Consider the following 16,081-nt stretch of genomic DNA (forward strand, 5'->3'; position numbering starts at 1 on the left):
CTGGAGCAATCGTTGTGCATGGGTCCTATTTTTCTTAAATAGGCATTAATTTGAACACTTGATTTATCCCTCCCCCTCCTCCCTGCCCTCCCTTCCCTCCCTTCCCCTCCCTGTTTCAGGTACCTGCTGATCATCCAGCTCAATCTTGCTGTGGTTTCAGTGGCAGAAACCACCTTAAAATTGAATGCAGGTGGCCACACATTGAATTCCCCACTGATTGAGGCAAAATTCCTGATTTTTATCTGTATTATAACTTAAAATGTAGTGTGAATATATCCTAAAGGGCAGGTGTAAATTCCATTATCATTTTGACATGTATTTGGGGCAGTTTCTTTAAAAAAAAAAACCAAAAACAAACTTAATCATCCCATCTTAATATATCCTAAAAGATGGTTTCTCTGGTTAGTGGGGCAACCAGAGGGGGTATAGCTTTAGGAAATCGGAGCTCCTAAATCCCATCATGGCTTACTAATTTAAAAAAAAGTGTCTTCTTTCAGCGGGATAATAATCCTCTACCACACTTTAAAAATTGTTCAGAAATAGTTTATGCTCTGTAACAAAGAACTAAAGATGTTGACTTGCCTTCCAGAATCCCTCAATCTGACCGAGCTTCTGTGGTATGTGCTGATAAAAATGTGATTTATAGGGTATGCTGCTAATGTCTTGGTTCCTTATAGAACAGACTGGGGGCTATACAGAAATTTTGGCCAGAATCACTGTTGACTAGGGTTGAGCGATCGGGATCCGAAAAGATCGGATTCTGATTGGCGATCGAGTAAATATCACGAGTGGAATTCCGTTCCCAATCTTTTTAGGCGGGATCAAGGTCGGAGGTTATTTCCCAAAATGCTTTGCTACTGGCCAAACATTGCGGGAAAAGCTAACCGCGTTAGCTAGGCCCAATAGCTATGAATGGATGCAGCCGCCACACAGCCTGTGCCGGCGTCCGGCCGCTTGACCCCCTGTGCGCCGGCTGCGTCCATTCATTCTAATGGGAGACTAGCTAACATCTCTAGTAGCTAACACTTACCTGTACAGATCGCTTGTCCGGTCCCTGCTGTTCTCGCCTCGCTGCCCCCGCCTCCCAGGTTAATGTTACAGAGTGTGGGCGGGTACTGGGAGGGGGAACGTGAGTGGTGCACTCACATCTCCCCGCCCTGTACCCGCCCACACTCTCCTAAGCCACAAGCCCCGCCTTCTTCCTAGTTCTGTAACACTAACCTGGGAGGTCTGGACCGAACCAGCAGCAGCTGATCTGTGCAGGTAAGTGGAAATCAGGGGGGAGTAAGTAGCAATTCAATTTTTAGACTCCATGCTGTGTAGTGAATAGGATCGTTTTTAAAATCCAATCTTCAATTATTAAAAAAATCCCATTGACTTGCATTGGGATTGGATTTTAAAAACGATCCTGAAATCTCAAGATCGGCTCAACCCTACTATTGACCCCATTCTCTTACATTGCCTATGATGGTTTGTAGCTAAAACTCTTCAATTGTAGGAAGGCTTGAACGCTAGTCCTATAAGTACTGTTGTGTAACAGCCGGACTAGTAACTACAATGTGTTAGTCAGTTCTGAGAATTAATAGTTCCAGTCTGAGCCTGTGGAAAGCAAATGAGTAATCTAACACGTACGGCGGCAGCGGCGCTAAATGTGCCTGTTAGTCTGGAGGAGGATTTTCTTCATGTAAATGTTTGTTCCAAATACACTTGAAAGTAATACGGAAATCATTTCTCAAGAGGCAGGAATCTGCAGGATACTTTATGTATTGGTGGTAAAGGCTAGCTACTCTGAAGCATCAAGTCTCATTGGTGTTAGGAACAATGAGACTAGAAGAATAAAGTTTAGTTCTTATCTTTGTTATTAAGAATATGCCGTTGAAGCTTTGGATGTCAGACCTCCACAGATCAGCAGCAAGGATCCTGGTAATGTTTGTATGGCAGGAGTTGCGTCGCATATGAAGTGTAGCAACAACGTTTGGTACAGGTACTGCAGTGTTGTCCCATAAAAGTATATGGGGCAGCTCTGCAGTACCCAAAACCACACTGCAAATGATAGTGAGTAAGCAGCGTGGCTTCTGGCATCCTGGTAGCTGTGCAGAATTCGACATGACGCCCGAGACCCTATGAGATCAATATTAGAAACTGGATGACCCTTTTAAACTATGAGGCTTCATATTCTCCATCAACTAAATTGTAAAAATTGAGGGGGACGGACCTAATCTGTTGGAGGTTTGAAAAAAGAAAAAAAAAATTAATATACTGCGCGTAGGACCTAAAATGGCTCATACTGTGGGGGACCATTGAGAAAGGGGTCATATACTGTGGGGGAGCCATAAAAAACGGGTTCATATACTGTGTGGGTGCCATCAAAAGCAGGTTCATATACTGTGAGGGGCAAAAAAGGAATTATATACTGTGTGGTGGGTCAGAAAAAGGTGGTTATATACTGTTTTGGGGGAGGCAAAAAAAAGGGGTTATATACTGTGTGGGGGCCAAATAAGAGGATATTTTGTTTAGGCAAAGGAGGAGTGTTCTATTTAGGGGGGGCCCAAAGGGGGGGGGTTGTTTCTGTTTTTTGGAAGGTGAGGGGGTGTTGTTTTGGGAGCCTAGATTGTTGAAAACCCTATTAAGATTGGTAGGACCAGTGTGGTAATTTCTGTGACAAATCTGCTGTTAAAAATCCCCTTACAAGATACATGTGATAATATACATTGGATATTGTAGCAAGCACCTCTGTAATGTACTTATCAGGGCCCTTCCATATATGTTTCTTACTTGCAGCCACCCTCAGTGAGCAAATAAAACGTCACCATGAAAATGACAAAATGTATTATTTGTCAAGTAGCCGCCACATGTGACTGATAACCTTTAGCTGGTCAGCGAGTCCTTCTCTAAGGTTATCCCCAGCCCCTATAGCTTAGTAAACACAAAAGAACAGATTTAATGTCACCTTACTTTTATTTTTTTTATCATTCCACATTAGTACTGTGGGGTGTGTAAGGGGGTGCACTCTTATCCCCTAACCCCTTGTTATTGATCACGGCATCTGAGGGGGGTTAAGCTGCTGGGGTTGGAGCATTTTCCGACTGCAGGGGGTAGGCCCTGCTCCCGGCTCTATTATATATCCGGGACCAGGAAGCCGTGTGGCAGGCACCGATCCTTTTTTTTTTCCGCCTATCAGTATGTTTTTGGAGTTTGGGAGGAAACCTATGGAAACACGGGGAGAACATACAATCTCCATACAGATGTTGCCCTTGGCAGGATTCAAACCCAGGACTGCAGTGCACAGCTCCAATTGTGGCGTAATATGACAGCTCTGAATATTGCTCAGGTTGATGGAATCGTATGACAGAGTAGGAACGGGTTAAATCTATATTCTTGTCTCCAAAACAACTCCATTGAAACAAATGGAACTGCTTTTGTATTCTCCGAAATTTCTGCAAGAAGTTTTTCTTTCCTTTGTACATATCTTTTAAAAATTCTGGATTCCCATGGCTATAGGATGTCCCTATTATACAGACGTATCACAGCCGCAAGCTTCTATTCTAGCTGTGGGTCTAATAATCCAAACTAGCAGCATCATTGGGAACTTTTATATGAAATTTGTTTTCAGTCTTTCAGGGCTCCAGATGGCGGCCAGAATGATTGTCAATGTAACTAAGAATTTGCAGATAGTGCACATGGTTACTTCTGGGGACCATTGCCTCTGTCCACAGCCTTCAGCTTCATGCTCCACCATTCACTCTTCCACTAGTATTCTGCAGGGCTTTACAGAAATATTGTCATCTCTATCCCAAATACTGCCGTTGCTCGAGTCATTGAGCCAGGGAACTGCAAATCTGCTCCCATTCACTTGAATAGGAGCAGAGCTTCTTCTGGTTGTATATCTTGTATACGGCTTCCAGCAACCGAATGATCTGATTGGCCCGGGCTCTGGCTATTGTGGATAGGTCATCAGTGTCCCTTATGCCTGGATCATGGACCAACCCCTTTAATACTGTATTGGGAAGCCAGAATGGGGTGGAATTAGAAAAAAATGTGATTGTGCCGTTTTCTTGTGGCTTTTGTTTTTAATGCGTTCACTATACAGCAAAATTGACGTTACCTGTATTTTTCAAGATGCTGCCAAAGTAGTTTTTGTTGTATTTTAATATAATACTTTTTACAAAAATACTCTCCATAGGGATTTATAGACATGTAATGGGTTATTTGACCTACAGTTCTCTTAGAGGCGTCTATAGCAGGGATATTCAGAGCAAGATTCATTTTAGGAAAGGCAGGGGGAGCTAGAAAACAGCCAAGGGCTAGTTTCCCATCTGCAGCAGGCACTGCATCATTGGAGCCCACCAGGGGGGCTTTACCACTAACACAGCAGTTACTCGCACATCAGTGGACTACATTGCCGATAATGGGGGGGTCTCCATTTTTAAACTAAAAGCGGCAGAGAGAAAAGTCCTCCTTGCAGAAGTTTTGTCTCCGCCAATTTTCTGCGGTTTTGCAACGGAGTTGACTCTGATGCAGATGTGAACTTGGCCTAAGATTTGAAAGCGGAAACTTTCCTCTAATAAGATATATTACAAAGTTTCTTACAATCTCATACACTATTCATTTATGCAAAGCTTGTTGAAAAGATATTGAGTATTTATAGCATGATGTTTAAAGGTGTATGCTGTATGAGCCCCATATATGCATTCAGGCACTGCAAATGTTGTTTCAACCCCCCCCCCTCCCGTTTTAAAATGAAACCATAAAAACATATTTGTAAATCATACCTTATTGTGCACGGTGGGCGGTCCTCCATGGTCCGACGTCATCTTGCTGTCACGCCTTCCTCTTGTTTCTTCTTCCAGCGACGTCCTCCTGTCCTGGCTCTTCCCCGCCTTCATCTTCTGTTCTTCCGGCAGGTTGTGTTCAAATCCTACACACTACTGCACACGCTTCGGTGCCATTTTTGTTGTAGTTCTAAGTACCCCTTAAAACTATGCGAGCGTACTGCACAAGATGACGTTGGACCATGGAGGACCGCCCACCGTGCACGATATGATTTACAAATATTTTTTTATGGTTTTATTTTAAAACGGGGAGGGGGGGTTTAAAATAACATTTGCGGTGCCTGAATAGCCTTTCTAAAAGCTATTCACGCATATGTGGGGCTCTTACAGCATCATTTTGCTGATAGAGCCCCTTTAATAGTGGCATTTTCTCTGCAGCACTAGTGTGATGCGCTAGACCTCGGACTTCTGTTACGTTTTACACAGTGTCTGGTTTTGGGTTTTTGTGTGTGTTTTTTCGTACACATATATTTCCTATGTTATCACTAGCTGACTAATTTATAATTGAAAAACTGGCATGTCATTGAAAGGAGTCACTTTAAAAAGACCTACAACATGTAGTAAAATCTTAATAGAATTCTTTTTCTCGTCTCTATGTATACTGTTATTTTATAGACCTGTCATTTGCCTGTTATATTGTTTACAATCCCAATAATAGTTTATTTTCCCTCATTTTAGATCTGGCCTCTGAATCTAACCCGTCTGATCATGCAAGAGCAAGCACAATATTTCTTAGTAAATCCCAGACTGATGGTAAGTTATAAACCCTCTGTTTTACATATTTACAAGGATTAGGGATTTTTTTCTTTTTCAGAAATCTCTCTCTGGTTTATAAAAACAGCAGAAGACTTGTTGGTTGTTATATCAAACCGCAGACCAAATACTAGTTGGTAATGGGGGGGGGGGGATATGGTGAAGTGTAATGGGGGGGGGATATGGAGAAGTGTAATCTTTGCCCCAATGCAGACATAGCACAGCAGGGAGGCTCATGTTGCAGCTAATAGGTCACAAGACAGTGATATTGGGGGATATACAGGAAAAATTTGTTTTTATATTTTTTGGTAGTGTTGAGCAAGTAGTATTCGATTGAATACCTCGCCGGCATAGGAATATTCGATGTGTTTAACCCCTTGGTGTTCGGCCGCTTACACGGATACCTATGGCGGGGAGGTATTCAATCTAATACTACTCGCTCATCTCTAATATTTTTCAGTTTGAACTGTAATTTGAGACCAAGCGGGTTCATGGGAAAGAAGGAAATGAAGGGAGGAAATGCTGGGGCATTGTTTGTTTTTATGCATTGTTCATGTCCTTCTTCACTCTAGAGAACACATTTCCACTACCTCGGAGTCCAGTTGGTGATTTCAGGCTTACATGTAGCTGCTCATCCATGTTAAATAATTCCTTCACCTTGTTTGTGTACTGGCATTTTTATTTCACAATAATAGCACTTAAAGTTGATGCCGGAGAGATCCAGAAGATCAAAAAGTTTCTCTTTGGATCTGGATGGTACTTTTTTCCTACCTACCCCTTCTCTTCTTCCTTGGCTCTCGCTTGAACTTCAGTAACACATGCACTTTTTTTATTCATCTGTATTAACTAAAGTATGTAACTATGTAATATGTCCTTTGCAAAGAATCCACCAGATGTTCACACTAGCCCTCAATAAATCATTCCCATAGTAAGGGTAAGTTCACACTTCTGTTATTTAATGTCCATTTCTCTCATCTGTCACAGGATAAGGGCAATGGACATTAAATGACAGATGCAGACTGTTCCCCTCCCATCTGGTCTCCACCGGCATTCACCACCTAGTGAAAAGATGACATGCTTTCTTCGTAATTTTTTTTTCATGGTGGAAGATAGCGGCGACATGTTGTTTATACAGTAGTATACGCAACGGGGCTCCATCTGCATCAGTCTCTCTACTACCATTACTGTCCATTACTCTCAACCTATGGTGGATGAATGCAATGGACAGTAATAATGGTAGTGTGAAAGTACAGCATCAGCAAGGAAAAAAAAAAAAAAAAAAGCATGGATAAAACACAACTTTTAATAAGACATTGTTTGTCCCCAGGCAGTAGTACTCATTCCCTGATGAGCTCCACTGCCCATAGGACAAAATATGCATATAAGGTTATATAATACATGGAATATGGTGTAAGTGTGGTACTGCCCTTGTAAGGTCAAGGCAAGCATGTGGTGTATAGTAAGGTGAGTCGGTTTAACCTGACTGGCCAAACATTGTGAAAAAGCTGCACCCTACAAGCTATGGCTCTCTGACCAGCATGTGGGACGTATGTATCTTACGTCAGAAAGCTCCCCCTACTCTTTTCATCTGAATTGCTGTAATACCATTCCAGTACTAACTTATCTTCTATATATATATATATATATATATATATATATATATATATATATATATATATATATATATATATATATATATATATATATATACACACACACACATATCCGGCCACTTTATTAGGTACACCATGCTAGTAACGGGTTGGACCCCCTTTTGCCTTCAGAACTGCCTCAATTCTTCGTGGCATAGATTCAACAAGGTGCTGGAAGCATTCCTCAGAGATTTTGGTCCATATTGACATGATGGCATCACACAGTTGCCGCAGATTTGTCGGCTGCACATCCATGATGCGAATCTCCCGTTCCACCACATCCCAAAGATGCTCTATTGGATTGAGATCTGGTGACTGTGGAGGCCATTGGAGTACAGTGAACTCATTGTCATGTTCAAGAAACCAGTCTGAGATGATTCCAGCTTTATGACATGGCGCATTATCCTGCTGAAAGTAGCCATCAGATGTTGGGTACATTGTGGTCATAAAGGGATGGACATGGTCAGCAACAATACTCAGGTAGGCTTTGGCGTTGCAACGATGCTCAATTGGTACCAAGAGTGCCAAGAAAATATTCCCCACACCATGACACCACCACCACCAGCCTGAACCGTTGATACAAGGCAGGATGGATCCATGCTTTCATGTTGTTGACGCCAAATTCTGACCCTACCATCCGAATGTCGCAGCAGAAATCGAGACTCATCAGACCAAGCAACGTTTTTCCAATCTTCAATTGTCCAATTTCGATGAGCTTGTGCAAATTGTAGCCTCAGTTTCCTGTTCTTAGCTGAAAGGAGTGGCACCCGGTGTGGTCTTCTGCTGCTGTAGCCCATCTGCCTCAAAGTTCGACGTACTGTACGTTCAGAGATGCTCTTCTGGCTACCTTGGTTGTAACGGGTGGCTATTTGAGTCACTGTTGCCTTTCTATCAGCTCGAACCAGTCTGGCCATTCTCCTCTGACCTCTGGCATCAACAACGCATTTCCGCCCACAGAACTGCCGCTCACTGGATGTTTTTTCTTTTTCGGACCATTCTCTGTAAACCCTAGAGATGGTTGTGCGTGAAAATCCCAGTAGATCAGCAGTTTCTGAAATACTCAGACCAGCCCTTCTGGCACCAACAACCATGCCACGTTCAAAGGCACTCAAATCACCTTTCTTCCCCATACTGATGCTCGGTTTGAACTGCAGGAGATTGTCTTGACCATGTCTACATGCCTAAATGCACTGAGTTGCCGCCATGTGATTGGCTGATTAGAAATTAAGTGTTAACGAGCAGTTGGACAGGTGTACCTCATAAAGTGGCCGGTGAGTGTGCGTGTGTGTATATGTGTATATATATATATATATATATATATATATATATATATATATATATTTTACCAGTCTAGGTGGCGGTTTTATAACGTCTTACTAGTTATGTTCTGTTCATGCTTTGTTTGATGCTTTCCATACAAAGTAACCAGCGTAAAGCCGGGGCCCCACGGACCGGAAATGCTGCGATTTGATCGCGGCATTGTACAGTTCAGGCTTTGCACTTTGCAGAAAACATCGCAGCATGTCAATTATATCTACGGAAATGCCAGTGGCTTTCCCATAGATATAATGTTAAGAGAAAGTCCGCAGAGAAAAACTGTGAACTTTCTCTTAAAAGGGCTGCGGAAAGAACCGCAATGCATTCCCTTTAGTTCACTTTAGTGCTGTGGATACGTCCCGTGGGGCCTTAGCCTTAATTTTTTATTTTTTTTTTTTAAATAAAAAAAAAAACAACTTGCTTTGGAAGCCTGAAAGCTGGGATCTATGAAAAATGGGAGCCACATGAATGCTAATTGGCAGTGAGTGCCAGACTAATTCATCGGTGTTCCATTGCTGAGAATTGTCCATGTTGTGTTAATAAACCTTTCGATTTGATAAATGAAGCTATTGGGTCAGTCACTCAATGATATTGCCTGAATTATTATGATACAGCTCAGCCTAGGCTCTCCTCTCTGTAATAGTCTCAGTAGATTCCACCAAAAACATCCACGGGTTTCATAGAAAAGAAAAATTTGGAAACCAAACAGACACCAGCAGACCCCACAATAGTCTGTGGGGTCCGTGGGTGGTCGCTGTTTTAGTGGATGGATCCAAGCGACGGCGTGTGACCCTAGCCTAACCAGATAATGTTAAGCTGCCTACACACATTAGGTTTCCATCGGCTGATGACTGGCAACGTTATTGCTGTAATTCTTAGTTGGCGCAGACTTTATCCTGCAGAAGTAGATCCACCATGCTGTATGTCTTTGGCTTGCAGTCGGTTGAGATTATCAATGTTTGGTAAGGTGGGATCGTTTGTGATCAATACCATTACCATCAGTTGGAAGACCGAATGACGGCCATCTCAGGTCTATAGTATATGGCCAGTTTTGTGGAGACTCAAAATATAAGAACCTATATCTTGAATTAGAACATTGATATCCTGTAACCTCCATTGTCTGAAAAAAATGCAGTAAAACATAGCTGCAGAATTACCCCCCCCCCCATAATGATATAACAGCGCCTAGTTTAATGCAAGTACAACCAGCATGTGTAATGGCTCTCTTAAGTCTGCTTCAGTGATCAAGTAATGTTCTTATTTAAATGTGAACTTTTCCTTTAAGAATGAGGCATTAAAGAGCATTAGTGATGGTTCCTCTTCGCTACAATTGTGTTGATGTTTCATCATTAGGCTTCCTCCTAAGGAGATCTGCACTTGAGGAGCGGCACTTATTGAAGTCACTAACAAGGGAAGTCGTCTTGTTTGCATTTTGTAATGCAGACTTGGAATGTAAATACATTTTCTGCCTGGAGCAACTTGTTGACTTGCTTAGAAGAAGCTGCTTATTATAGGTGGAGGAGGATCGTTTGCCAGCTAAATATTCCACAAGTGCAGCGATCTACAGCACATTAGTAGATGGGGCTATGGTAATGGAAGCACGGACAAGCTAGCAGTAACTAATGTATACTTCTGTCTGTCTACAGATGGGTCACATTTACTCCCAGTACAGATTTCCCTACAAGACTAGTAATTTCCTTTTTTTTCTTTTTTTTTATTCAGTGAGAGAAAAGAGGAAGAGTAACCATATAAATCATGTAAGTAAACATTATCAGATGATTTATTGTCTAAATGATATATTGCACCTTTCATTTCCTCATTTTCTACCTGTAATATTTCTACATGCCATTATGGGATACTTGAAAAAAAAAAAAATCCTCTGTATTTAACAGAGACATTATATGTCCAAAATATGGCATATAATTCAGTGGTGTGGTACAATACATTATTTTCAAGGTGTTTTACATTATTATATGAATTCAGTGGTGCTTTACATTTGGGGGTTTACATATGATACACAAAATATACAAACAAATACAATACTAACAGTGACCGACTGGCACAGTGGGGTAGAGGGCCCTGCCCGCGAGGGCTTACAGTCTATGAGGGAAGGGATAGAGACAGAAGGAGAGGCTATACAGATGTGGTGACAGTTGTATTATTGGAGGTTGTAGGCCTTCCTGAATAGAAGCCTGTGGTTGTGGGATACAGTCTTATGTATCATGGTAGTAAGTTCAATAGTATGGGGGATGCACAGGAGAAGTCTTGCATGGTTGTGTAAAGAGCAGATAAGAGCAGAGTAGGTGACCTTGGTTGGATCGGAGGTTTGGTCATAGATGTATGGAGGGGACAGGTTGTGGAGGTCTCTGCATTAACATAATAAATTGTGCGATTGATTTACAGCATGTGAAACAAATGCTTTTTTGACTTCTTGGGAATATTTGTGCATAAAGTAAAACCTGGCATTAAAGAAAACTCCGTCGCTGGTGGCAAAGTTTGAATATTCACATGAAGACCAACAAAGTGAGGACAAAATGAAAATCGCGGCAACAGAATGATGTGTTTTAGGAGATCCTTTGATTTACATGCTGATCCAATGAGAAATTACCTCTGTTGTATGGTTGTGCCTGGAACTTCACAGTAATAATAATCTCCTGTTTCTTATTTCTCATGCGCTTCTGATCTGGCAGTGTCCAGATAAGAATCCATGTTATTTCAAGTCATTAGCTAGTGAATACGTTTTTTAGCTTAATCATGCATTCCGCAGTCCTCTAGCGCCATCTGTCTGTGCAGTGAGTGAGTGCAGATTCCTTTTCTACTCCTAACTCTTTTTCTATATTTGTTTCTTGTATACAGGTCTCTCCTGGGCAACTTACAAAGAAGTACAGTTCATGTTCTACAATATTTTTAGATGACAGCACAGTCAGTCAGCCTAACCTCAGAAGCACAATAAAGTGGTAAGTGATTGAAAGTAGATCTAGAATATCTATCTTCAGTGATCGTGGGTTTAAAAAAATGGATGAAAAATACTGATCAAATAATGGTGTGAATGAGGGTTAACGCTGCATTCAGCGCGGATGTAACATGGGCGAATCTTTACTTCTGTAATATTAAAGGGGTTGGTCACTTTTAAACCATTATTGAGAGACAAATGTTATTCTTTGTATAATAAAAATTTGTATACTTTTCCAATATACTGTATAAATCCCTCACCACTGTATAGATCTCTGCTTGCTGTCATTCATTATGCTTACTTTTAGTGGACAAAATTCTGACGCTGGTCATGTGATGTACATGTGATGTATGTGAACAACTCGTTAGTCACAGCACAATATTATAATTAGACATCAGCCTGGTAATCAGCCGTGCACCTGTGTGCTCATCACATGACCATGGACCGTAAATCACATGACCATGGTCAGAGTTTTATCCACTAGAAGTAACAGAATGAATGACAGCAAGCAGAGATCTAGAAAACCGTGAGGAATTGATACAGAAAGTATATTGGAAAATTGTATATCTTTCTATTGTACATTTGTCTCTCAATATTGGTCTGAAAGTGGCAAACCCCTTTAAGGTATGTTTGCATGGGGTTTTTTGTTGGTGGATTCTGATGCGGAATACGCCTCCACAATCTGCTTAGCCTAGCTAGCAAGAAAAAGAAGCGACATGCCCTATTTTTGCTCAGATTTTGCGTCTGACTCAGCCGCAGCGTCCGAGCCTCGAGACTCCCTCCTGATTAATTTGGGCCTAATCAGGAGCGGCATCCCGTTGTGGCCAGTCACGTGGAAGAGTCACATGGTGTAAAAGGTTTCCACCTTGTAAACATACCCTTTTAAGGCCCATATTCCTGCTGCTTTGTGTTTTTTTTTGTTTTTTTTATCCAATTTCCTAGCACTGTGGGGAGGTTCGATCTCTGAATCAGTGATAGGGAAGCTAAACTGCACCCATGTTACAGCCATCTGAAAGCGTATTTTGATCTCTTTAACCTAGAGAGGATTTCCTATAACCATATTTACATTTGCAGACAATGGTTAATGGTAAACATTTTGCTGCGTTTTAAAGCTTTTCTCTAACCACCTTAGTGTTTGCCAGTGGATATGACCATGAAATTGGGAACTTTCTATGGTTTGGCACTTGTCAGAAACACAGCTATGATAATTAAAGAAAATATTACATCTTTAACTTTATTAGCCTATTGTACTTTGAGCAAAAAAAAGTGCATGCTGGGCTGTGACATTCTTTCAGTTCCGTGTACTCTCGTTCTGTCAGAGGGTGCGTTTCTCACATCCCAGCAATGATGCTGAGCTGTAAGGCCTGCCCTTCTGACAGTGGAGGGATATCTGCGCAATATCTCTCTGGCACTGCGGTGTATACCGGTAAGACTGGCAGTGTGCTGGATTCAGATCACAGTCAGCTTTCTAGAGGTATAGAATACTGCCAATGCCAGAGGACATGAAGATCCTCCTTTAAATGGAGTCTGTCAGCAGGAAATTCAGCATGAAACTAATGACAGTACCTTGTACAGCGGCTTCTACACTTTACAGATATGATTTTCTTATTCCGCATTGAAGCTCCATTTTCATGAAAAACCTGCATCATCATCTTATTCAGATTGGCTGAAAAAGAGCTTTAGAAACGTTTCCTCTCCTGCTGGGGCTTCGCTTTCTGCTCTAGGTAATCGCCCCTAGCTGTTGCCCAGTCCTGGTCCTCCGTGTTTGAGGGACATCTCCTGATTTGGCTGCAGTTAGAGGAGAGTTACCTGGAGCAGAGAGCAAAGCCCAAGCAGGAAAAAACACCTTTAAAGGGGTTGGCCACTTTCAGACCAATATTGACAAACAAATGTACAATAGAAAGATGTACAATTTTCCAATATACTTTCTGTATCTATTCCTCGCAGTTTTCTAGATCTCTGCTTGCTGTCATTCATTCTGTTACTTCTAGTGGCTAAAAGTCTGACCATGGTCATGTGATTTACGGTCCATGGTCATGTGATGAGCACACAGGTGCACAGCTGATTACCAGGCAGAGGTCTGATTACTGTGCTGTGACTGTAACGAGCGGCACCTGTGTGCTCATCACATGACCATGGTCAGCAATTTATCCAGTAGACGTAACACAATGAATGACAGCAAGCCGAAATCTAGTAAACCATGAGGAATAGATACAGAAAGTATATTGGAAAATTGTATATCTTTTTATTATACAAACCATTACATTTGTCTCTCAAAATCAGTCTGAAAGTGGCCAACCCCTTTAAGGGCTCGTTCACATCTGCGTTGTAGGGTCCTTATTGCAGGTTTCCGTTTCCTGCATAAAACAGAGCAGGAGACGGAAACCTGCAGGAGTCTTTCTCACCCATTCATTTGAATGGGTGAGAAAGCTGTCCAGCCGTGAGCGGCGGTGAGTGTTTTGCGCTCTCCGCCGCAAAACCAGGTTTTATAATCCGGACACAGTCGGACATGCAGTACTCTGTGTCCGGATTTTAAAAAAACGGTTTCGCGGCGGAGAGCATAAAACGCTCACCGCTGCTCACGGCCGGACCCGATCTGTGGTTTCCGTCTTCTGGCATGCAGAAGACGGAAACCACAGAACGGAGACCCTGAACGCAGGTGGGAACCTAGCGTAAGGCTGATACCCCATGGGCCGGAAACTCAGCGGGAAAAGTTACGGTGTTTTACAATACAGGCAAAGTGGATGGGGTTCAAGCGAATTCTATGCCCACTTTGTGGTAAAAACCGCGGTGTGGACACGCTGCGATTTCCAAAACCGGTGAGATTTTGAAAATCACAGCATGTCAATTATATCTGCAGAAGATATAATTGTAACAGAAAGTCTGCGGAAGAAAACTCTCCGAACTTTCTGTTTTAAAGTGTTACGGGAAGAATCATGATGTGTTCCTGCTGCATTTATTCCCACAGCGATTTATTGCGGCGGGACGTCCCGTGGGGGCCTTAGCCAAAAGCTTTTTTAATCTGCATAAGACTGAAACCAAATTTCATCAAATTGGCGCTACAATGCAGGAGGAAAAAGACCTCTTGGAAAGTGTAGCAGCCGCCTACAAAGTATTGTCATTCGTTTGATACTGATTTTCCTGCTTCAAAGCAATTAGGAATGTGATTTTATTTACTGCAGCAGACTCCTCTCTACAGAAATAGTAAACCAAAGTGGAAGGACATTCACCCTTTAAGAGAAAAGTTGACCAAACACAATCATTTTGGTAGGAATATCCCAAAGTGTTGTGCATGGGGGGAGCATGTTCAGATTTAATGGCCAGTCCTTTTAATTTTTGGGAGATAAGACACTGCTAGATGTGTCTGACAGCAACTTGCGTTCCTCGTCCCATTCAGAGCACAAGCCTGTAACGCAAAATGGGTATGAATAAGATGTTGAGGGTCCTTAAATCTTTACGTTGGTATTCTGACCGTTCCAAAGCAGAGTTTTCTTTGTACAGTATATATATTACTTGTCTGAGAGCTATAAGTTCTTGTACAGCATGATACGTTGCACACTGGTGGTGAGTTGCTGGATAATCACTAGTGTACAGAAGACTCGAACTCATTCAGTTTCCAGTAAAAGATCATGGTCTTTTTTTTGTGCATATTTTTGCTTTGCTGCTAATTCTCTTTAACGTGTAAAAAAATAAAATAAAAACCTTGCCCAATATACAACCCTAACCAAACACTCTCCCCTGTTCCTGGTGACTTTGCTTCCTTTTACCATTACTCTCCTTTACCTTTTTGTTTTCCTTTTGTTTTTCAGTGTTACCTTAGCAATATATTACCACATAAAGAACAGGTATGGCAATGCGCTCCTCTATTGTCTATAAAGGTTGGGAGGATGAGGCTTCAGAATTGCTATTGCAGAGATTCTGCAGAACGTTTCTCTGTAGATCAGTGGCAAGAACCACCCAACAATCAATCTGTTGGGCTTGTAATATACCAGTGACCTCTGATATGGGGACCCCACATAACTGTATTGATTACGTGGGTACCCCGGGGAAGACTGTGAAGTCGGTATAGAGGCCCTATTGGACCTGCGCTAGGGCTGTCTCTCCATACATTAGTCCTGAATGATTGTTAGTTTTTTCTTGTATACACCTAGTGGACGTCTTCTGATATTTTCAGTAGTAATACTTAAGTAGTATGGGTAATGTCCTAGTGGAATGATCAACTGCTGCTACACAGGCATGAAATGGTAGGGGTCTGAGGTGGGGTGAGGAGGGTATAAACCAAACCTGAAGACTTTCCATAATTATGGATGGCATATTTTACTGTCTTGTAGAGATTCGGACAGATCCCTGGACATATTTGATGAAAAATTGCATCCTTTAACGGTAAGATCTTTGTCGCGTATTGTCGATCTTTACTAGATTTATTTTTATGTAGATTGTGAGCCCCATATAGGGATCACAATGTACATTTTTTATTTTCTCCCTATCAGTATGTCTTTTGTAGAATGGGAGGAAATCCACGCAAACACGGGGAGAGCATACAAACTCCTTGTTGATGTTGTTCCTGGGGGGAT

General features: G+C 41.9%; 1 protein-coding gene across 1 annotated transcript in view; it reads left to right on the forward strand.

Annotated features, from left to right (window-relative positions):
• The window catches only part of CCNYL1 (cyclin Y like 1), a 43,505-nt gene that overhangs the window by 14,037 nt on the left and 13,387 nt on the right, over positions 1-16,081 (forward strand). Inside the window, exons 2-6 of the mRNA XM_075284350.1 lie at positions 5,511-5,585; positions 10,277-10,311; positions 11,411-11,511; positions 15,317-15,352; positions 15,839-15,890. Of these exons, the coding sequence (XP_075140451.1) occupies positions 5,511-5,585; positions 10,277-10,311; positions 11,411-11,511; positions 15,317-15,352; positions 15,839-15,890 (299 nt within the window). The remainder of the gene's footprint in view (positions 1-5,510; positions 5,586-10,276; positions 10,312-11,410; positions 11,512-15,316; positions 15,353-15,838; positions 15,891-16,081) is intronic.

The sequence above is a fragment of the Leptodactylus fuscus genome, chromosome 8 (assembly GCF_031893055.1).
Source record: "Leptodactylus fuscus isolate aLepFus1 chromosome 8, aLepFus1.hap2, whole genome shotgun sequence".
In the NCBI taxonomy this organism is placed as follows: domain Eukaryota; kingdom Metazoa; phylum Chordata; class Amphibia; order Anura; family Leptodactylidae; genus Leptodactylus; species Leptodactylus fuscus.